This window comes from Mchenga conophoros, linkage group LG10, assembly GCF_057382185.1.
Source record: "Mchenga conophoros isolate Kocher_MC1m ecotype Shallow Benthic linkage group LG10, M_conophoros_male_GT1.1, whole genome shotgun sequence".
NCBI lineage: Eukaryota > Metazoa > Chordata > Actinopteri > Cichliformes > Cichlidae > Mchenga > Mchenga conophoros.
Window position 1 is genome coordinate 19,605,316 of NC_140535.1, and position 24,487 is coordinate 19,629,802.

At 41.7% G+C, this 24,487-nt stretch overlaps 1 protein-coding gene across 1 annotated transcript in view; it reads left to right on the forward strand.

Moving 5' to 3' along the window:
• The window catches only part of dchs1b (dachsous cadherin-related 1b), an 85,424-nt gene that overhangs the window by 44,290 nt on the left and 16,647 nt on the right, over positions 1-24,487 (forward strand). The window contains exons 5-11 of the mRNA XM_085289156.1: positions 18,872-19,060; positions 20,849-21,080; positions 21,206-21,442; positions 21,995-23,056; positions 23,270-23,457; positions 23,680-23,776; positions 23,880-24,037. Coding sequence (XP_085145282.1) covers positions 18,872-19,060; positions 20,849-21,080; positions 21,206-21,442; positions 21,995-23,056; positions 23,270-23,457; positions 23,680-23,776; positions 23,880-24,037 — 2,163 coding nt within the window. The remainder of the gene's footprint in view (positions 1-18,871; positions 19,061-20,848; positions 21,081-21,205; positions 21,443-21,994; positions 23,057-23,269; positions 23,458-23,679; positions 23,777-23,879; positions 24,038-24,487) is intronic.

The following is a 24,487-nucleotide window of genomic DNA, read 5'->3' on the forward strand; positions in this document are numbered from 1 at the left end:
CTTCAAAGCAGCAAATCAGTGAAGCGGTGTTCGAGCAGTGGCTGAGTCTACTGCCCCCTAGCCTTCTGTCATCGGCCACACCTAGTAGAGAACAAAGGGAGCAGAGGCTGGCACTGACTGAAGTGTGCAGAAAATGAGGAGGAGGGGAGTGGGATGCAGAAGATGGAAGAGGCAAAAACAAAGATTTAAACTACCGGGGGTTGAAAAGACCTGGCAAGGTTATGACCGAGGAAGGCTTTAATAGATTTTTCCTGCTTTTAAGGGTTTCTGGCAGTCCCTTTGTGGGTTAGGGCCAGATGATGTCACATGCAAATATTCATATCAGTGTTGGCATCAGCGCACAGTTGTGTGCATCATAAAAGCTAAATCTTAGACTTTTCACAGCCTCGTTAATGTGACATTGATTGAAAGATAATATCAGTACCATCCTGAGAATAAAATAATTATCATGGGAATAATCTAATGGTTAGAAGCTTTAAATATTTTAGTATTCTTCTCAGAAGTAACTGTAATTCTGAAGCTGTTTTCCTGTTTTTCTAACTAGTGTTTTGTAGGGGGGACAACTGAACATCCCCATCTGTTCATCACTAACATTGTTTACAGTATGTGTGCACGGTGGTTGTGTGCTGTGTCTTTGGGAACAGCAGGAGTTGGAGTCAATTTTAGCTTGTGGTCTGTTTAAGACAAAAAAATGAGATGACAATCCCATTTTCGCTTTCAGAGCTTGTTGCAGTACAGAAACATAAAGTTTTATTAAAATGAAACTACACAGGGGTTCAAAAAATCATAAAAAGTGCTGTGTTTGTGGGAGGACAGTGATGATGATTAGTATCTTATCTGTCAGGTTTCCTTACAGCTTGGCTGACTTTTTCCCGCAGTGCGGTGCAGCCGCTGCTGGATGAATGTACAGCAGAGGAAACACAGTGCACCCTGAAAATAAAATAATACTCAACCAGAAATATTTTTGGGTTCGCTTCCTCAGACAAAACCAAAATGAGAGTGGAAAAAAAAAAAAAACACCCAAAAATGAATGCGACACACCCTGTCACTGTAACCAAAACTGAAAACAGAATAAAAAAAATGCACAAAATGTTAAAACCTGAAACACTTCTATAAAGATGACTTGGACAGAAATGTAAAGATTTAAAAATACAGATGGATTGCATTCACTTTAAATAAAATTGATTTAAGGATGGAGTGAAGGAAAAGAAATCAGTTTGTAGTTTAACAGGCAATTACCCTGGCTTTCTGGGTTTTACTCGCAGCAAAGAATATTGCACACACTGCCTTTAGAGCTCAAGGCAGTGGAGACAAGCTGTCAATAAAAGAGAGTCAGAAGACAGAGAGACCATGAAAGTAAGACTGGGGTGACCAGGATCGAAAAATGGACTCGAGTAGGAGAGTGGGATATAATACAGGGGAAACTGAGGTATAAAAGGAAGCAGCTTAAAAGGTGAATACCCTGTCAGTGAAGAGATGGGCCAGAAAGGGGGAACCTGGGAGAAGTTTTGGTTGGCCCTCCACACAAGGCGCCATTGTGTGTCTATAGTGGCTTGCTAACTGAGTTTGACGGGTCTGTTTTGACTGGCCCCTTTGGGAGCAATGTGTTTGAGATGGAAATTTACAGTGGCATGTTGTTTCTACATGTTCAAGCAGCTGCCGTCGTTTCCGTCACTGAAATTAGCCTCCTTTCATGCTTCATTGATACCTGTAAGGGATGGCCTTTTGTCACATGGGGGCATAAAGCTGCATGCTGGACTTTTGCTGCTGAGTAGAACGTCCCATGGACATGTAGCTGCTACATAACGTGCTAAAAAGATACATTTGCGCATGCTAGCACTTAGTGATTCCTCATACATGGATGTGTTGGTTAAGGTGTTGCAGCTAATACAGGGAGCGGGCGTGCTGTGTAATAAAGGATAAAAACCAATAAGCCTTTTAAGATAACACAGATCCCCCTTTCCCCCAAAGCTAGCTTGTTGTAAGCTTCGCCCCTCCATCCCTGTCTCTTTTTTTTTTTTTACCTTTCTGCTGTTATATCTTATTCTGCTCTCGCCACTGTCTCTCTTCTGCAGTTGTATCAGTTGTCCCTATGTGGTTCTCCTTTGTAAGTGCTGAGCTGAGCTAAATGTGACCCTGGCGAGGGTAAGCTTTGCTGGCTAAGGCACGATACTGCTATCTGAGCCGTGTGTGTAGGGAGGGAGTTTAGGAGTGAGAAAAAATATCATCATGTTGATATCTTTTGGAGGTCAAGTAAATACACTTAAGGGTGAGCTAACAGAGAGGAAGCATGAGCAGAAGCTGTTTTTGGCAGGAGTATGGTATAGTGGGGGTTGGGAAAGTAGGGAGCAGTGGGATGCAAATCTGTCACAGCAGATGCACATTTCCTGTTTAAACCTGTTTTCTTTAACTAAAAGTGGGAGTCTGAGGTGAGCAATGACTAGAGGTTGTTATTATTTAAGCTGTTAACTTGTTTACTGTATCTCTACATCTTCATCCTTCCTTCGTCTCACATATTGGCTCTTTTTTCTCATTACTGAAACCCAAATTTGCTCTAACTTTGCTTTGATCTGGGTAATAATCTGCGCCACCCGTAGTCCGCCACCCCCTCTCATCCCACTCCTAGGCAGCTTTAGTGTGACCAGCCATGTGATAGCTGGGACCCCGTCATTTCCCATTACTGTGTGGCTTAGTGCATCTTAGTCAGCGCCTCCTACGTTGAACCCCTTGACTCACTGTGTTGGAGGTCTGTTTACCCCGTGACTTGAAGCTAATCCCCCCTCTAACTCTTAGCTAAACCTCCTAACCTTCATCGCCTCCTTTGTGGGTGAACTTGATGCCGAAATGGACAACTGAAAGAGTTAAGTCTTCCCATTTAGTAAGCACATTTCAAATAAAAGTCTACACAATGATAACAGTTTATCCTACCACCATTTTCCTTAGGCAAACTTTTCTCCTGTTTCTTTTGACTTTCTGGTCTTTCCCCGCTGCTTTGTCTTTCTTCCCCCTGTCTCATATCTTCAAAACACCACATTAGTTCATCTCTCTCTCTCCCTCCCTTCTTATGCACTTTTCCTCACGCACACTTAGTGTAACAATTTCCACTCCTCTGAACGCATCCTGACACTGACACTTTCACTACACGTCATCACCTCATCTCTCAGCATCATACACATTAGTGTAATCGCTCTTCCATCCCTTTAACTCCTGACTGACTTCTGTTTACACCTCCTTTCTTCCTATCTCGGATGGCAATGATGAGTGTGTTATGATTTATACGGCACAGTGCAACTGATCATGTCCAACATTTCTGTTTGGTCTTCATCGCAGCCTGTCCCGAACTCCCTGGAGTGCTAAGCAAATTCCTGCGTAGAGGCCCTCCTACCTGACCCATGAGCCATGTAAACCATTTTCTATACAGTCACAAAGGAAAAGTTCACATGCTTTTCTGACATTTAGTGCTGTTTATTCATTGAGATTGGTGTGAGTCGCCTAGTTTCAAACAGCATACTGTCTGTGTGAAGAAAACAAAAAGTCTTGCTGTCGCTTTGTGGTAGGCCAAAAAAAGGCCAAAAAAGATCCGAGATACACAATGTCTTGCTTTAGAAATCATGACCCAGTCTGGTCGGCACAATGTTGGCTTTTTAGAGACAAAAGTTGCCACATGTCAACAAGAAGGAGGAGTGCTAAGTGATAAGCTAATGCTAACAAGCTTGGTTAGCATTAGCGGAGTGCTAAGTGATAAGCTAATGCTAACAAGCTTGGTTAGCAAGCTGCTTCCATAAACTGTAAGGATACAAGATACAGAGACAGTTAGGGCTGATTAACAGACTAGAAGTTCACAAATGAAGAGTGTTTTTAAACTGTATTGTTATGTTTTCTTCTTAAGGACTCAAATAAATAGCTACTTGTAACAGTGGTAGGGAAATCTATGTTTATGTATCTGAAAGAAAAAATTTTTGGCCGATATATGGGATTTTTAGATGACAACATATCAGTAGTCATAGGACATATTAGTTAGTTTCCTCTGTATTTAATTTGCAGTCAATTGTCCTTACAATTGATTAGGACTTTTTTTTCCCGTCTTGTGTGTGGGTAAATTAGCTAAAACTTTCAGCCTGAGACATGAGGTAATGGACAAAGTTTTTTTTATGATGATGTCAGAGATGGCGTGAAAATGATTTAGCGCTGTGGATGAAAGCAGCTGAGATACAAATAATAGGAAAGATTTAGTGATGAAGACAGACAAAGCCCCTCAACTTATCAGTCGCCGGAGACTTATTATTTCTTTGTTTGAAGCCAAAGTGTCTCTGTATAGAGACTAGTCAGCATTAAATGAATCTTTATTCCCGCTTATCTTTGCTTCCACACTTCTGTTCAAGCAATTAAGATTTTTAGTTTCCCAACACTCAGATAAAGTAACTGTCTAAGCATTCAGCATTCCTTTGAATACCTGTGGTGTGCTTTTCTAGCGTTTTATTGGAGACAATGGAGTAATCTGTGGCTCAGACTCCGTCTCCCCGGTTCTTGTCCACAATGTTTTTGTTTGAAGCTACTGCTTTGCTGTGTTGTGCTTCAGGTCTGTCTTTGTGTTGAGAAGTTATTTCCCAGAGAGCTGATTGATGAAGTGCGGATGGCAGCTGATTTAAGTCTTCTTTCTGCACGCCTGTAGAATTGCAGCAATAGCCCCATTTACTGTACTGTACTAACCCCCCCCATTTTTCTTGCCTGATTTGCTCCCAGCATGAGCTGGCTGCATCTCTGACCCCAGGGCTGCATCATGCATAGCCAACCTGTTTTTCTTGGAAATTTGAGTTGGCTGAGCTGATCGTGGAGGATGAAATGATAATTGTGGGGAACATCATCCACATGCATGTTTGTGCACCTCTACACATTTGATAGATGTTCTACAGCACTGACAACCTGGTTTACCGAGTATGATTGGGTATTAAAAGCCCTCTGCTGCTTGCTTCAGTCTGTGAGGTTCCCTGCTGCTTGACAGAGCCATCAGTGTCATCAGTGGCTGTCTTTAGTAAGCGGCAATATCAGAGGGACAGAGAAACAAATGAGAGAGAAAGTTGCCGACACAAAGGAACAATTAACTTTAATCCCCTCTCACGAAACTCATGAGAACAGATGAAAAGCACGAGGACTGAATCAATGGGAAAACAACAGAAAGTGAGGAAGATTTAAGCAGCTGAAATACCTTTGGACAGAACAGTTTATCCCAAGAGTAACTTGGCTGCCTCATCGAAGCACGGCATTTCTGCCGGATCAGGCTTTGGTTCTGCACGAACTGTGGTTTAACAGGTGCTTTAGGAATCAGGACTGTGTTTCTCACCACTTCCTCATATTCACCTCACATGTGCAGAGTCAGGAAATTAATTTAACAAGTATAAGCTAGTTTTTCACCCCCCCAGGCTGTGTATGAATTTGTAATCGCGGTGTCTAATACTCTCTACTCAGACACATGGAGGCTTCTTGTGTCTCTGCAGGTCAATTACGCACAACTGTGTGTGTGTGTGGGTGTGTGTGTAGAGCAGACAGAGTTTGTCTCCTGAACCTTCAGCAGAAAAAAGCTAATCAATAGAATTCATTAAGATGTAATAGCTTGGTGATCATTCAGCAGTTTGTGTGTTCGTGTGGGTGCGTAGTGGGTCTAACTTTCTAAATGACCAACAAGCACCATCTGCAGTCGTTAGACTACCTTCTCAGTATTAAATTTGCAGACCGTGATTCGTTTCAGCTTTAGACTCAGATGCTGATGAGCATTAACAAAGATAGAAGAACGTCTCTGTTTCCCTCAATAGTAACCTGCAAGTGACCCATCTCTTATGCTGGCTGTGGTTCAAGCTAGGTCATTGACAAGCTAATCCAGTTATACTAGCTGTCTGTTACTACTAACTGCACAATCAACTTAGCTCCATTGTCAGTCTGAGGTCCAGTATTAACACCCGTTGATCTTTGCTGCCTGTTGTTTGACAAGCATGATGCAAATGTAAATGCAGTAACTGCACGAGGTCAGGGTGATATCTAGCTGCAGAAATGATCCGCACGAATGCACACACATTACACAATTTTACTATTAGCTTGTGAAGTTCTCGTCCTCTTTGCATATCAGTTCTAAAGTAACAGATGTCTGCATGACCTCAGAATACAAACATTTTCGGGCAAGCGACCACCGTAAGAATTCAACAATGTGGTGATTTCTGTTTGAAGCCTGAAGAGCAATGATGAATTGCAATAAAACTGAAGTAATACTTGTAGTTTTTGGGTCCAGGTGGCCAGAAAATGTCCAAATTGGACAAAAGGCATCAAGGTTTAATCTGTGCAGTAAAATGTGTGACTAATGTTGTCAACTACAGAACATCTGGTTGTATTTCAGTGTCCCCCCCCCAAAAGTCCTATTGTTGGTTGTTTCCAAGATTGCCTTTATGAGACCTGAGAACATTGCTTATATTTTAGTAGTGTGCAACTACAAGTGTTATAAAAGGTTTATAAATCATAATTTTTACTATCATGCATGACATGCAGGACTTAACTTGATGTGAACATGGGAAAAAAATCAAAGGATTTGTATTAATTTCTGCATGTGGCTGCACAGGGATACTGGTGTACGTACAGTGTGTGTGAAAGAGAGACAGGAAGAGCATGAGTGAGCTTTTACAGTGGCTGTCATATACAGGAGTGTTAGTTGATGTCTGGCCTGGATTTCACCTTTGTTAAATGCTGTTTTGTATAATATTAAACAATGTTTATTGTCCCCAGTTCCGTGACATCACCCTGTGCACAGACGTGTTTCCTCTCTATTGTGATTTCTACATAAATTATGCAGACTTGGTATAAAATTGTGTATAAAATCACACAACAGCATTTGCACAAACCCTCTGATTTTCTCTCCCTCTCTATCTCTCTCTGCTGTCAACAACTATCAGAGTAACCCAATACCAGATGTAAGCTCAAAGCTCAGGGGGTGCTCCTGCTATCTTTTACTATTATCACCTCCCTGAGGTGGAGGTCAGTAACCGCCCGACCTCAGGAAGAACAAGGGAAACACGAAGCGACTTGGAGAAAGCACAGACATAGACGAGGGGTTCAGGGAAAGTGAACCCGCATGTGCACTCTTGAGCGATTTGTGTGGCTCTAATATAAAAGAAAGAAATGAAAAATAAAAGTCAGATTAACTGTACAGAATTACATCATCTGTGTTTTTGATTACACACTTATTTTGCCCAATATGACACAATTTGATTCCCTATAATCAAGTCTCCATTTTTCCCCCTTTTGTACAAAGATAACAGGTGTTTCTCTCCCCTGTTTTGACAGTGACACATTCAAGTCTCATTACGGCTGACCTGTTACACGAATGCACATGGTCTCTGGAGGTTAGAGAAAAAAGAGAGCCGCAGCTGGGAATCTGTCTCACCTTTGACCCTTGAGACGCTCGCTGATTTGATCACAGACAGACGCGCTTAGCGCACACTTGAGCACAGGCGCACAGTTTGGAATGACCCTCGTCCCTGAAACTAATATTGTCAAATGAGCATTGGCTCTATGAGCGACCATTCCTGGAGGGCAAACAGAGGTGGTTTAGTCTGTCCCCAATAAAACCCATCTCACTTGTAATGATAAACACACTCCGCCTTATTAGAGCGAACCTCCCACATAGCTGCGTGTTGGTTTACAGATTGAGAAATAAAATGACACTGAAACATAAATGTTTATGTGAAGAAAATCAGGCTTCGACTGGATTCGAAGACTGCTGCTCCACCGAAGGGAGGACTTGGGTTCAATCAGATTTATTTTACGCACCCGCAATTTAGTTTGAATTGGAAACATGTCAGTATAGAATCCTTTAACTCCAGTTTGGCTAGATTTAAGCAAGTCGTAGCGCACGGGCAGGAGATAGTGATAGATAAATAGCGTAGTAGTAAGCCTTTGTTTTAAAGCCTTCCATCTGGCAAAGCGGGACAATGAGGCGGCACTGTGGGCGTGTGACACTAGGAATCACTGGGACAGTGATGAATGATTTTTGGAGTTTACCTCTGTGGCTGTTTGAGGCCAGCCATTTTTATCTGCCTTGTTTTGACTCTTTTTGTGGTGGAGAGTGGGGAGTAGTGGAAAGACGTGCGTGGCGTTTCAGTGAGTCATGTTTGGGTTCTCTTTTCAAACAAAAGCTCACAACACAATTTTTTTTATAGGGTGGTCACAGTCAGTTGATACATCCAAAAATTCCCAAGTTGCTCTAAAATTTAAAAAAAAAAACTTTTTGAAATAAGTGTTTTGCAAGTTTGTGGCACTGTGGTCAAAAATTACAATGTTAACACGCCATGTTTTTTTTAATATCTCATCTCACAATCAGTCAGATGTATGCAAAGTTACATGCAGCGTTAAACAATCAAAAAACCCTTTTGTAATGATGTCTCTCACCAGACAAAGCTTTTCAGTGTGTAAAGAAAGCTTATGGGAAATTGTTTTATTCATCATGACACTATTGAATCAGGGCCCAGCCCGAATTAGGATGGATGAATGTTGACGGTAAGGCGCTCTTGTGATTAAAATCTAGTTGCCATAATCAAAACTGTGCTTTATTTTAGCTGCCATCTGGTCTTAATTAATTTACCTCCATTGTCCTTAGTGTTGCAGAAAGACTGTTGACACGTGACTGATGAGGCCATGATGAATCTGTCCAGTGGCCACAGGGATCACATCCAGGAAGCTGGACTAAATTGGCGGAGGGTTGCAGAGGCTTATAGACACTATTTTGGTTAAGTGGAGCGAAGCTGTGCAATCAACGAGGATAAACCTGAACCGTTGTGTCGCGTGTTTAGAGGTCATTGTGTGTATCTATTTGTGAATGAACTTGAACCGTATTATTGAGAGGGCAGGAGTTTTTCCTGCTGGCCCGAGATTAGAAAAGTTTGTCTAAACATCTGAGACTAATGAAAAGATGGTGGTAAAGACGTTTATTTTAAGTCTGTAAAACATCAGCTTTGTCAGGATAAGCTCACCAGGAGTACATAAACATGGAGATGGGTCTTCCAAGAGAGCATGGCTGACTTAGGACTACATTTTTTTTCAGATTTTTTGTCTTCACTTTGTTGATGACAGAGTCTTATTTAGAAATACTTTTAGATCTCCGGAGAAGATTTAAATCCTTTTCTACTCCCTCAGCAGCTGTCTTCATGATAGATCGATCAAGTCACACCTATTGATCTTCTCGTTTCTGTGCTTTCTTTTTGCTGTCACAGATGGACTAATCAATAGCCTTAATCAGAACTGCTCACTGTGCACTGCGACTTTCCACAAAACGCAGGCACACAAAAATACTGTATATAGGAATACACATCTTCTAGTTTGCAAAAACCACACAATGAAATAATGACCAGCAGAACAGACAATTGATTTTACTGAGTCTCACAAAGCACCGAAATACTGTTTTCACTTGATAATACATCTTATTTTTTGCTGTGTATATACTTTAACATGATAGCAGATGTCCTAAAGGGGTAAAGAAAGTGGTAATATGACTAGTTCCAAATTTTATTACCGTGTCTCTATCTGTTTCTCTGTTTCCTTGCAGATGCGCTACGAACATAAAATACAAATTGGAAACAGTAATCAACAAGCAGATGCTAACCCTCAAATTCCAGGCACTGACTTCAGCACCCAAGAAAATAAAATCCTGTGGTGTGGCAATTCAGGGAAAAAAAAAGAAAGAAAGAAATTCCAAGATCTTTCTCTTTGTCATGTTTTTATTGGATAAACCGCTGAAATGCCCAAAATTTATATATACACACACGTCTGCTCCCATTCTGAGACAAAGGCTGGAGCAGAAACACAGATGCATCCTCTTAAACACATACTGCTGTTTTTGATCGCTGGAGGATTTAAAATTACCCAGAGTGGTGTCCCTGAGGCAACTGTGAGCTGCTCACTCTCAATCATTCATCCTTTCATTCATTCAAAAGCCCAACAGTTCAGACAGTCTCAGACAACAGTCCCGCATCTGAGCCGGTCCAGCGCCTATCCGTCTTTGTGCTCTACTTTTTAATTACTGTTTTCTTCTCATCTTTGAAGCAAACTTGCAACCGAAAGACAATAAGTGACAATCTTTGGTTGCTTTGTATCACAGACCTTACTGCTTAAATCAAAGACGGTGCCCTGAAAAACTTACTTTCATGCAGTAGTGTGATAACTTTGAGATAAAACAGAACAGTTACACTGTTGATCAGCAGCATAACAGCGCTCAGCCTCATTAAGTTCACAAATGTCTGAATTTGATTGCGGAATAAGGATCATTTGCAAGGGTGCAATATTGATTTCCCTAATTATGCTTAAAAGCAGCTATAATATTGAAAACTCTTGATAATTACAGAACATACAGCTTCTATTGTACACAGGCTCAGGACCATTTAAATAGGAATGATTATGCTTATTTTAAACTTCATGTTTTTCTTCATGGGCTCCACTACAGTGGCGTTGCATGATTCACAGTTCATAATAATCCTTATTTTTCGTCTTTACTGTGGGTATTGGTGCATCCCCTCAGTTCACCATCTAAAAACAGAGAATCTTTTTAACAGCAGGTTGCTGCTTAAGCATATCTCCTCTACCTGACAACATCAGAAATCAAATGTTTAGAGCTATGTGAAGCCTAAACCTTTGGCGCACATGGGTTATTTGCATATATGGTAGCCTCTTTATTTAAAACACTGTCCACAGTTTTAAACATGACAAAAAAAGAAAAAGCATAATAAGCTCATTTGAATGACCACAAGTTAAAACAGATGTCACCAGAACTCATAGTTATGGTACCTTAATGCCAAAATGAATTTAATGACTAGTAACATCAATCAGTCAAACAACAATTAAGGATTATCTGTGGTATAAAAATGTGCTAAAAAATGCAACCAAGATGGCGACAGTGGCTTCATAATGGATTTTAGAAACCAGTGAGTAAAGTCATGGTAGCTACATCCATCTCTTATATTTTCTATGGTACTAACTACTGAATTTTTGGTGTGAGGCTGTGACATCCCTGAAAGTTAAAGTTACTTTTTATCTCTGGGTGGCACACACAACATTCCTTCTTTGATCTTAATATCTGACCTCGGTCTCCTCATTAGCTTTCTTGTTAGCAGCTAGCCACAATAAAATGTCTGGTATTTCGCAGATATGCAGGTCTTTTGCTAGCAGCTGCCGCACCAGTCAGAGTCGGTGCACTGAGGCCTGAGATGGGGTTTAAACGGCTATAAATATTTAACAATAAGTAAAAAATAGGTCTGATAAAGCCAGCTGTCAGTCAGAGCCCAGCGAATTCACTTTGAAAAAGGGAGGGGGAGAGGCAGGCACAGAGACACACGTACACAGCGCACGTAAAATTGCACAAGAGTAGCCAGATTGCAGGGCTTTGCACAAGATAGGATCGCTACCATCTAAATCTCCTGCGTTTCTTATCACTCCACAGAATCCAGTACAGTGATGTCATCCCACATTGTGCTCCTCTATCACTGTCCATCCCTGTAAACAGCTTTTTATCTCCTGCTGACCTCTCTTTTAACCTCCATTCACAACCCTTTTTTCAGAAAAGAGATGGCGAAGTTGTTCTTGACTCATGTTTTGATAGTTTGATTCTGATGGCTGACGTTGTCATATGGTACTAAAAATCAAAATCTAAAGTAATATTCTGAGTGTGTTTAGGGGGAAAAAAACAACCTCATATAAAAATAGTCAACGGAGCAGTCAGAAATAACTGCCGATTGTTTTGATAATTTATGTATCAGAGTAAGTAGTCTTTGTTTCTAGCTTAAGTGAAAGAGAAGTTGAAGAAAATCTGAAGTAATCATGTCCACAAAGTGGTGTGATCATATGCTCGATCGTAACTCATTTCATTTATTGTGGTCTTGATCTCTTTTGGTCAGCAGAACCCTACGGCTGCGCTGCCTTGTCCACGATTTTAAGCAATGTATAATTGCACTTCAGTGAAGCCAAATGGCCACTCCTATCACCATTCTGTTGTTTCAAAGTGCTGAAGTGAGCCGCCCATTCAGAGGAACAGATTTCTGCTACGACCCATCTGCCACTAAGCTTTAAATATGAGCAGGGAGTGACAGCACGTTGGTAAACCAACACTGGTAAAGCGTTCCTGGTGTCCTTTAACATGTGAAGCATCCCAAAGATAAACTTCCTAACAAACACCACATGTCCGCATGTTAAACTCCACAGGCTAAAGCTCTACCCACGCTACACTTTACTGCTAAGCTTTCAGCGTGGACCATCTTAGAAATGTGCCTCGCTGTGTGCGTGTATACAAGTATGTATGCACATTTGTGGGAGACAGAGGAAAAACAGAGTTTTTGGTGACCATCACCCCTTATTATGTTCATTAATAGTAATAGCATTCTTTCTTCCAAATATAGAAATCAATCTCTCGCTCTTGCTCGGTCTCTTTCACCTCCCTCCCCTTCCCTTTCTTTCAGAGGTTTGATGTTCCTAATCATTTCCAGCCGTGAACTCCACATGAAAGACAACAAGTACTTGGCGTAATAGGGTGCTGAAAGAACGAGTGAAAGAGAGGGAGAGCGAGAGAGAGGGCAGAAAAGAGTCGAGACTGTATAAAAGAAAAGGAAAGGTCAAGGGAGGAATAGATATTGAAGGAGAAGGGAGATGAGGCCTCAATCCTCCTCTTTCCCATTTCAAGGTCTCGTGTTATCGTTAGCCCAGCCTTTTGTTCTTCTGCCAGGATATTTCCCCTCCTTCATTTCCCTCTCCCACCTTCCCCTCCCTGCGCTCCTTCCCTTCCATATATCTTAATTGTACCCATAGTGCCTTAGCTCATTGGCAACAGCAAGTCAGAGATTGATTCTGAGACTCGAGAATGCCTAATATGAGGAATGCAGCTCACTAGAGAGCAAAGGAATGTACGAGTGGAAAAAGAGCAACACAAGTTAAATGAATGCTTTCTCTCCATCTGACACGGCGTAACCTTTAAATAACTTTTAAATCAAACAGCTTCGGCGTATGTGCAATTACCCAGCAGTGATGCATTCTGCTCACTAGTTAGCTCCAGATCCAGTATGCTCTTTTATGGTCACTGCTGTTCATGTAAAGAAAAATTCCATTTTATTAAGCACGGGTATAATTTTAGAGGGTTTTTTTTGTGGGGGCCATTATTTAAAGTGACTATAATATGCTCGCGCTCATTAAAGCTAATTTTGTAATCTGGCAGTGCAGTGACATCCTTAAAACAAGTTTAATGAAGGAAAGGAGCAAGACCATGGAAAGTCATGGTAAACAGTCAACCGTTTGTTTTTTTCAAATAAATAAAATCTCACTTTTGCCAAACTAGAAAATGAAGATTAGAAAAAAAATCCTAAGAACAACAGTTTTTCTTTTATGTAACTGAGGAAAAAACTGTCAGAGAATAAGTAAACATGACTAAGAATAAGTGGCAGTTAAATGCCACGGAGATGGTGGCCAAAGCTAATAAGTTGTAGCTGTAGTAGTGATATCATCGTAGAGCATCGATATTAGGCTTCTTCTTGGCCCGTCTGACTCAACCACTGATGATGGCTTTATAAACATTCAGGCCTGGCACTAGTCAGAAGGGGAAAAAAGTAGATTAGATCAGGACAGCTCTCTGTGTTTTACAGGTTTTACCATCAAAGCTTATAGATGCTCTCTCTCCCTCTCTGTTTCTCTCATGAGAAGCCGTAAAAGAACCTGAGTTGCGGCAGAACCGCAGCTGTGTCCGAGAAGCTGTGCGCAAGCTCCCTTTGACATTAGCTGATGTTTTACAGAGACAAACTGCAGAGAACAGCAGGATCTATCTGGACCTGCGCCCACATCTGGAGAAGATGAAAAAAGATGGGTTGGAAAAGAGTGCAAAAAAAAAAAAAAGAGTATGGCAAAAGGTATAAAGTCATGAGTATAATGAAAGAAAGGACATAAAATAAGGTGAAAAGAGGAAAAGCATAATCTAGTACAGAAGTAAGAGCATATAAAACCTGAAATGGGGTCAGCTGATGTAATACTTGTATCTATTGAGGTGTGAAAGTAAAGTATGGGCAGTTCTAAAGAAAAAGGCTTTGACCCACTGGTATCATTAAACATTACCTGTTAGCTTACACCACACCCCAGACAGGAGACCGCTCCGTCTCTGCATCACAAACTAATACTGACAGATAAATCTCTTTCACTCATGACCTGCGCTGAATGGCAGAGCGTGAGGCGTGTATCTGACATCTAAGTGGACCCTTGGTGAGACATCCAGTCTTTTTCAGAGAGAATTAGAGTGACAGTAGGTGCATAACAGAAAAGCTAAGTGGAAAGGTAGAGAGACGAGGGACACAAAAAAGGGAACAGTTGTGAAGAAGAGTGAGGCAAATGAATGATGAGGTCTGGCTCTTTGCTAATGCTCCGGTGAGTGATCGCTCTTCTACTCTCCCAGCCAAGGATGAATGGCTCTCTGTGGACAAAAAAGCTCCCAGCCTCAGTCCTGGGTGAATCTGATACTCGGCACGCTCTTCGCGACTGTTTTTCACATCGCCCTCGGCAGGCTTTGACTTCAAACTTCAGCTGTGCCTTTTAACAGATATACAGTCAGTCAATGGACTGCACCATAGGCAAATCAAAACTGTGTTTTTATGTGTAACAGTGTTTGATGCATTTCAAATTCAGATGCTTAAGTGAAGCATTGTTTCTTTTGTTTCTTTTAAGTCATTTTGTGTTTCACTGCTAAGTGCTCTGTAAGACTTTTGGTACCAGAAAGGCCAGAAAGGAAGTTATAAATATGGAATTTCAGAGGAAAGCATTTAGGACTTCACATACAAGATCTAGAGGTTAGTCACAATAAAATGACATTTTAGCCATGTTGCCTGCTTTTTTCACTCAGTTGAATATTTCCATCCAAACGGCTTTATTGCACACGGAGCCCTGGTATGAGGTTCCTCGTACTAATGGCTGATTTACGTTATCTTAACCCGCTGCTATCAGTAAATTCCTGCCTTATTTTTTCAATCTTTTCTCTAAAAATTTCTGCCTTTTCATACGTCAGGTGTGATATCAGCGTTCCCAAAGAAAGTAACCACATTAGTGGTTTTGCAAGATTTAGCCCATTAACTGCAAATTGTGTATACTTAGCATTACTGCCAAAGTGAACCACAGTTCAGGCATTTACCACCTTCCAGGCAGCCATTAGTTTCTCTTTGCTCCACTAAAATGTAAAAGATCAACTTGCAAAACCACTATTATTGTCCTTTCATGTCATATCGAGCACCATATGTGCTTCTTAATTCTGTGTCTGGCTATAGAGCTTCACAAAAAAAGGAAATGAATCTTTTTGGACTTTTTGTTTACAAAACAGATTCTCTAATAACTTGACTTTAAATATGCACAAACCCACAGAGAGACTTAGATGTTAAAAGGTACAGACGGGTGTCTGTTTTTGTGTTACTATGTAGCTACATGTTTACCTCCAGGATGTACGATAAGGAGTAGTTAAGCAGAGACGAAGCAGGCTGTTCATGGAGCACAGAGCAGGCTCCCTCGTTGGAGCGATTCGTCCCTGGCAGCAACCCTTTTCTGGCCTACCAGACCCCTTGATTTATGAAGACATGTCGAGTGTGTGTGTTTACAAGATTACCTTATTGGCTTTAAACCTGTGCTACTTTTTTTGTAAGTCGAGATAAGAGCTGTAGGTTATGGCAACAAATTGGAGGGGGAATTTCTGATATCTTATGGCATCCATCCTGTCGGCCTGTGCAGTCTAAACTAAACACGGTGCCATACTGTCAGATGGATTGACAGAGGAAAAAATGACTGATGACAGAGATAACTCTGTAAGCTCATGTCTTTTCAGGATTGTTGATTTGATGCTACACATCTCATTTAAAGATATTGTCATGTGCTCCATTCTTAAAGTTTTAACTCTGCATTTTTTTTTGTCACACACTGGCTTTTGAACAACACAGCCACTGTACTGTATACGGTTTGTAGCAGCATGAAAGCACAAATCATTTTGTCTTTTTTTTATAGCTCCCGTGGTTTATGTGAAAGTGAGCTTTCGAGCCATTTTCTACCACAGTCTTGTGTTTTTGTCTTGCATATTTTTCCAGCATGAAGAATCCATACCATACTGTTTAGGTTTTTACATTTTAGTGCGTGGAGAATCAATGTGCTGCTCTTCTTTTTCTTCCCAGACTCCCTGTGCAGGTTTTTTTCCAGTCCAAGTCCATTAAAAAAAAAAGAGAGAGTATTTCAATACTATAACCCATGTGTGTCATATAAGCCCAGCAAATTTAATTACACCTCCTGTGTTGTCCTACTTATGGTAGAACATCCTCTGCCCTGTCTTTATGGAGACATACCTTTTGGGGTAAATATAGACATGTCCAAGTGGGCGGTCATGGATGTTTAATTATAATTAGTGAAAAAATTGGGCTCATCATATATACAAGCACGTGGACAATGGCCCAAATATTGTGACCACAGGTGGCTAATCCATCACAGACAGCTGGGAAGATATGAACCTAGATCCTGAAGATAGCATAGTCTCAACATTGTACTCAATAGGAAGTCCCAGCGATGATCTAAATCCCCCTTAGGTGTAAACACAGCCCCAAAAAAAGAGGCACAGTATAACCCCTCAAATCCACGACTGTCTCGCCATGGTAATGCAGCAACTGTAAATGAGCTCTACTAATATTACCATGTCTTAATTTCCTATATGAGAAACAGTATGAGTCAAGGTGGTAGTGTTCATCTGTAGCTAATAGGTAAGTGTAATGATGAAGACATGTGTTGCTGAGTTGGAAGGAAGACGAGCCGGATGTCTGCTACGGTGGTCCTGTCCTCTGTGGGGTTCTGGGCCAGAATGCAAGATTCAGATGTGTGACAAAGTCATTAAATAACAAGCACAGACATAAGGAACGTGTCTTTTACTTGCATATTTTATGATTTGAAATGACTTTTGAGAAGCTAGCAGGGAGGGAAAATCCTGTGCCAACACAAAAACATACATATCTGAAGAAATGCAGAAATGTTTATATGATGAAGTTTGTAATTGATGGCTGTGGATGGTGGTGGCTCAGGTGGGAGAGCAGGCTGTTCACCAGTCAGAAGTTTGGTGGATTGATCCTCCTGTCCACGTGTTGCTGTATCCTTGAGCAAGATACTGAACTCTTGAGTTTTGTGTGTGTGTGTGAGTGTTAGATAAAAGTCCTTAGGTGAAGATAAAAGCACCGTATGAATGTATGGGACCTGGTGAAATGGACTTGCAGTAGAAAGTGCTTTGAGTGCTGCAATTGAGTTGAAAGGTACTATATAAATACCAATCCATTTACCATGTATATTGACTGGTCATTGTAGCCATGTTTGATAACCTGTGTGTTTTCTGTTTGTAGTCTGGGTTCTGGATCTGTGTGGAGACAAAAGAATGACAGCAGCCACCATAATTAAGTTTTGAAATTATCAGCTATAATCTGACACTGGTTTAGCTTTTTCTTATAGCTTTTTGTCCTCATCAGTAGGCAGTGACTAGAACAGGAAGTGTTAGCCCAAAAATCTGCTGGCTGCACTGAGTGTGGTAAGACCAGGTGTTAGCCAGGGCTGTAACTTCTAAAATGTTTTCTTATAAAATTACTGCTTAATTCTTAAACAAAAAATATCCAATATTCTCCAGGTCTGAAAATAAAAGCTGTTTTTTTTCTATATAATACTGTGTCTTAGACAAGCTTCCTTTGTCAGAAAAAAATAAAAACCTAAATCCAAGATTTCAGATGTTGTAAGTTACTGTTGTTGATTTACCGTAAGAGAAGCGACTGTACTACTGAGAGGGAGCGATGTCGTGAGGCCTCCTGGATCTTGGCTCACCTTCAAGGCTTGGACATCTGAGCAACAATGTTACTTTTAACAAGGACCATAAATGCCACCAAACAAAGTTATGGAGTCGTGCAGAACTTAAGTCAGAAGCAGCACCCCAGAGAACACAGGCCGTTTCCTTTTTTGTGTTTTGCAAGGAAATCTTTGTGGTATTATAAATGTTTTAATAGAATTTGTCAGCACATACGGGTTAATGTATATTTATGTGGTGGGTGCTTTTCAGTTTGTGTGGTAAAACAAAAAGGATGTTAGGTAAATATGAGCAAATGGGTCTGAGGTTGGGCCATGCAGACCTGTTTAGAGGAAAGAAATAGAGAAATTTTCTGAGGTGTATTTAAGTGGTTCTCAAGTCGGGGTGTGTATCAGTCTGAATCATAGTTCAGTGTGATATGAAAGCCATCGTGTGCCACTTGACTTTTTCACATCCATTAGTGTCTTGTTTGAAGCCATAAGCTGGACTCCATAAACATCCACATACTCTTCTCTTCTCTTCTCTTCTCTTCTCTTCTCTTCTCTTCTCTTCTCTTCTCTTCTCTTCTCTTCTCTTCTCTTCTCTTCTCTTCTCTTCTCTTCTCTTCTCTTCTCTTCTCTTCCCTTCTATATGCATGGTTTCTTTTGCCAGCTTTTCAAACACACCATTGGGGAGATCTACTTTTTTACATACCACAATCTGCGGTATATAAAAAAGAATTGCTCTCACAGATGCTCGTTTTTATAGTAGTCTGGAAATCATAACAAGTAGTGCTATGGTGTGTGATATTTGGACAAGCGCAGATGTATGGGCCTATGAGGTGATTGTGTTATGGGACATTATTGTGATAACAGAAAGGCCCTTAGCTCGTATATAATAGTCATGACACATGTAGGATTTATTTCATGCAGATTGTGGGACCTGCTGGATGTGATGGTTTTTGAAATCCTTATGTGTCTCTTAGGCTAGTTGGCACTGGCGAAGCATCTGTCTTACATTGGTCTCTTTTCCCCTCAGGTATCGGCCACAGATGAGGACCGTGGTTCTTTTGGTACTATAAGCTACAACCTGGGTTCAAGCTCTGGAAACACATTGCCAACCCAGTTTACCATCAACAAGGAGACTGGCCAACTTTGCACCAGCACAGCTCTGGACCGGGATGAGGGACTGGACAAGTTTGACCTGACTGTCACAGCAACAGATGGAGTAAGTAACTACAGAAAATCGTTGTAAGCTCTGCAAGGTTGAGATCTTACCAGAATATTCCTCGAAACATCAAGTGACATTTGAGGAATATGCTTCATTACTTTCTTGCAAAGAGACAGGATTGAAAGCTCTCTGTGTAATGTGGGAAAACTAGTAGCACCATCCTGCAAAACTGCAATATGTATTTCTTATATTAGGATAGATCCCAGTTTTTCTCGATTGCTTTGATGCAATGTTCACATCAGTTTATAGGATGGCAGTGAGACTTAGGGATAGGTTAAAACAGAGGTAGATAATCCTTTAAAGGGAGCAGATGGAAGAAGAAGAAGCAGTAGGTGTTTTAAGAACTGCGTTAAGACTGGTGAGAATTACATTCCTGATGTGAGAACTGCATGTTAAATGTGAGAAAAAGTGTAACGACATATGTGTTAATTAGTGAGCCTTAGAGATTCTGCTGGAAATTCCTGTTTTCAGAGAAAATAAAATGCGCTTTTATGTGTTCCTCGTGCTAAGCTAAGCTAACCAGCCACAGTTACATATGGAGCATTTCAGCTACCTCTTTGAGTCAAAGCAAAAGCACATTAAATGCTGAAGTAATCCCTCATGCTTTGCATGTTTTTGCAATCAAAACCTAATTATTTGTAACTGAAATAGACTTCTGAAGGAGACGGAAAAAGTCAAAGGCTCGAACTTCAACGAAAGTCACGGCATTAGTTCTGTAGCTAGATGAGGGATATTTCAGCTGATTGAAGATGCTTCATGACAAAACACGTTGCCTGTTGCATATGTAATATTTCTTCTGATCAAAGTGACAGGGTTAAAGCAAATTAAAGAAGTCTAAAGCTGCACTCGAGTAAATCTGATCAAAGTGACAGGACGCGTTTAATGAGGACACTATCCAGTTCCTCGGCAGCTGGGCAAAACAATCAGAGGGAACTCCAAGAGGGATAAGGTTAAACTATCAGTTATTCCCAAAGGATTGACTTAAATAGGAATTGAAACTCCTATTTCGATAGTACATGTAATAAACCATTGAATCTCTTGATCATTGTTGGCTTACATAAGGTAATAGAAACGCAAGAATTGTTGTAAATTTGTTATTGTTAGTCATCGTGGTCCTGTAGTGTTACCTGCTCATTTCCAAATACTCAGCTCGCGTCTGCCCCTTGTCTCAGCTGTTTCTGTTTTTAATGGTCTCATAAAGAGAGATAGTGTAATGAGTGCAAACTCATTGACTAATGCATTCAACGGCATGGAGATGAAACTGTTCTAATAGTTTAATACCTTTAAAAGCCCTGCATTGTTACTTTTCACTAGGGGGTAATACACAGAGTGAATGCTGTTTTCCTTGTTACATTGTGCTAGAAGGGAGGGAGACATTGGTTTAACTTAACTAGCACTTCTTATGGTTTAGCATCCAGTTATGGGTCAATAGTCAAGTCAGCAGAGCTCTGATATATCATTCGAGTTGTGGTTTCTGCTAAAGACAGCACATAAAACATGGATGTAGCTTCTGTGATGTCACCAACTGATGTGTGGATAATCCTGATAACCTACAGTAAATAACTTTCAGAAACTTTTAGAGCTGTTGGGCTGTTGATAGCAGCAAAGCAGGTTAAAAAAGCAGATTACACAGCACAATACAGTATTCCTCCTGCTGATCCAGTCTAGCACTGTCCTTTTCTTCTTTGTGCCTCCTCATGTAAGGTGGCTTAGCTTGCTGATACTTTAGGGTTTTCTGTAGTCAAATAAAGTAGACCAAACCATTTTTTAACATTTCCTTTACAGGGTGGTCTAAGTTCAGTAGCCCGTGTGAGGGTCACGGTGGTGGACATCAATGATAACCGGCCCATCTTCTATCCAGTCCTGTACACGGTCAGTCTCAGTACCCATAGTGCTCCAGGAACGTCTGTCGTCAAGGTAACAGCCAATGACCCTGATGTCGGAGAAAACGGAAGAGTAACCTACCGCACTGTACCTGGAGGAGGATCTAGTTTCTTTACCCTTAATAAGGACACAGGTGTGTAGTGTTTTATTATTATTGCATGTGCAGCACAATCATGTATGTTACGACCGTAACCAAGACATGTGAAAATGACTCACATAAAAATGAACTTGTTGTCTGTATGTATCTATTTTTTGCAGGTGTGATCTCTCTCTCCCGCTCACTCCATGGCAAAGCCAACACTGTAATCTCCATGGTCATATCGGCTGAGGATGGGGGCGGTCTTACAGCACCGGTAAATGCCAGAGTGAACGTGAGCGTCGTCGGGGGCTCAGTGGCGTCTCCGGTGTTTGAACAGGCACAGTACTTCTTTACCGTGTCGGAGGATGTTCTCAGGGGGACGGCAGTGGGAGTGGTTCGTGCTTCTGCTAAGACAGGTGAGGCCCTTGTACGCTCACATGCTTTATTGGATTCCTGGGTCTGCTTTGGTTATTTCAGGCTTGCTTTTAACACTTGCATACTTCCCTAGTGAGAAGCAGTTCTGTGCGGCTTGCCCATTTTCATCTTCCTGACAAGTACCAGGACAAAAATGCACTAATGGGCTGCAGCATGATGCCTTATCTCTCGAGTAGTTGTAGAAATAACCAAGCAACAATTGTATACACTCCATTAAGAAATCACATCCGCCTCACGGTGCACAATTTACTGGCGATTATTTTCTACTCGCACTCCTATTTTCTCTCACGGTTAATGATGGATTTTAATTGGGATGTAATTTTAAGTCAGAATAATCAGTGGTGTAGTTGACAGATGGCTGTGGTGGTATACAAGGCTCTCAGTGAATCTGATTCTTGGTCTTCATATTATTATTTCTTAGTAAACACTTAATATTTCAACCTCAGTTGTTTTCTGTTTTATTGTATTTTCATTTGAAAATCCCATGTGGCATAATTTCTCACTATTTCCTTACATCTTCTGTCTTCCATCAGGTGGCTCTAAGGATATTTTCTACTCTATTTCATCTGGAGACCCTCATGGCTACTTTACAGTGGACAGCGCCTCTGGTACCATTCGCACAGCCCTTCCTCTGGACCACGAGACCTGCTCCAGTCTTGACCTGGAGATCCAGGCACGATTTGGCTCTCCTCCGGCATATGGAATCAGCCGGGTACACATAACCATTGCAGACATCAACGACAATGCCCCTACCTTCCTGCCATCCTCATCAGAGTCCCTTCTTTTACCCGAGATCACCAAAATGGGGACGATTATCTACCGTATTCAGGCCACTGACAAAGACTCCGGCCATAACGGTCAGCTCAGCTTTGATCTAGTCTCTGCTGGGGCTGCAGGCAGCAGTGGCCAGAGGACATTTGGCGTCGACAGGGGCAGTGGGGAGGTACGTCTAATTGGGAGTTTATCATATGAAAGTGTCCCTCGCTATGACCTTCAGGTGGTTGCCAAGGATGGTGGAGCCCCTCAACTTAGCTCCACCTTCACCCTTGTGGTCCACATCCAAGCACAAGACGCACAAGGCCCAAACTTTGATACCCTTACGTACCGCGTGGAGCTACGTGAAAACACCCCTCTAAACACGCGTTTCCTTCAGGTCCGTGCACTTAACAGAGAAGCTTCTGGAAATGGTGGAAGCTCCTCCTCATCATCATCTTCCTCCTCTATTTCCTACCGCCTCAGACCTGATGGTGATGCCGCAGGTTTTGGCATCATGGCAGATAGCGGTTGGCTGTTTGTTCGGAGCTCTTTAGACCGAGAAGTCAAAGACATGTTCCTGTTGACTGTTCTTGCCACCTCGGGCCCAGGAGGTGCAGGAAGAACCGGCAGCGCGACCGTCCGGGTAACAGTGACGGATGAAAACGACAACTCCCCTCGACTGAGCCAGGAGAGGGTGTTTCTGGCTGTCAGAGAAAACCTGCACGCGGGAACGGGCTTCGGCAGGGTTTCTGCAACGGACAGAGACGCAGGACTAAATGCTCGACTCACCTACAGGCTGCTGCACACAGACAGGCATTTTCAGATAAACTCGCAAACAGGTAACAATAAACACCGTAACCATAACACAAATAGGGATAATAGTACACTTTTTTTTAACTGTGCTGCACAGCATGAAATGTAGTTACTTCATAAGCAGTGATAATACCAGCATAATTTCCCCTGAGGAGTTGATGATTTGCTCTTTCTCAATTAAATTAAATTAACACGGTAATTACTCAACGGCTTCCCTCGTGTCCTTTTTTTTGCTTTAGGTGAGATTAGCACCCGCCTTGCACTGGACAGAGAGCAGCAGTCCAGCTATCAGGTTATTGTGGTTGTACAGGACGGGGGTACGCCCCCTCGCAGTGCAACAGGGACTGCACATATCACTGTGCTGGATGAAAATGACCACGCCCCCAGTTTCATTCATGCCAGACCTGACAGGGAGCTGGTGCTTCAGGTGAGAAGGGAGGGGGAGGTTAGTTATATCAGCAAGCAGCTTTGGGGGATAAATTTTATCTATCAATGAATCTAATTTTCTTTTATGCATGCTGGGGTTTTATTAGTGGGGTGTGACATAAACCCACAGAGAGGTGGTATCGTAGCAACTTGCCCTAAAAGTGAGGATTTAATGGATCTGCAGTTGCGTTCATTCCCGGTGAGTAACAATACTTCTTTGCAGGTGACTGAGGGGCTTCCATCAGGAACAGTCATAGGGACGCTGGCAGCTAAAGATCCAGACGAGGGAGAGAATGGCACCATCTATTACTCATTATCAGGTGAGCCTCATAATTCATCTTATAGCCACAAATTTACAGATTTTTCCACATGCCACGGCATCCACATAACATACATCGTTAATGTTTGTTTCATTTACTTCAGGCTCCAGAGCAGAGCGTTTCTCCATCAATCCAACCACCGGTGAGCTTAGAAGCGCTTCCCCTCTGAGATTGACAGAGCGAGCCGAGTACGCCTTCACTGTGACTGCTGCCGACCACGGCACACCGACACTCAGCTCCACCTGCCAGCTACGAATACAAGTAAACACAATCTGCACATTTTCATATCCTCATCCAGCTGCCAAACATCTTCATATGCACTGAATTTCCAAAATATTCTGTGACGTCTCCTGATTGGACACAAAGTCTGGTGAGCGAACCTAAACATCTGTGCTTCACCTCAGTCCTTCTGCGTTTCTTTTTGTAACACAAGCTGTAATTTCCTCAATCTGAGGACAACAGTGAGCAGTTTGACTGTCAAAGGAATTTGGAAAAGAGGTAAATATGAGAAAGAGAGAAACTGAACCTGTGCCTTTATAAACAAAGAGCTCTATCCAATCTAGTGGGTGTTTCCTGATCCAAAGGTTAGAGGGGTAACTAGAACCCATGGTGCGAAAGACTGAGCTAATACTGTGAACTTTCTGGAGGAGGGTCAGTCCTCCATATCAACATACAATATCAGGAATTCAACTGCAGGGAAAAAAAAAGCTT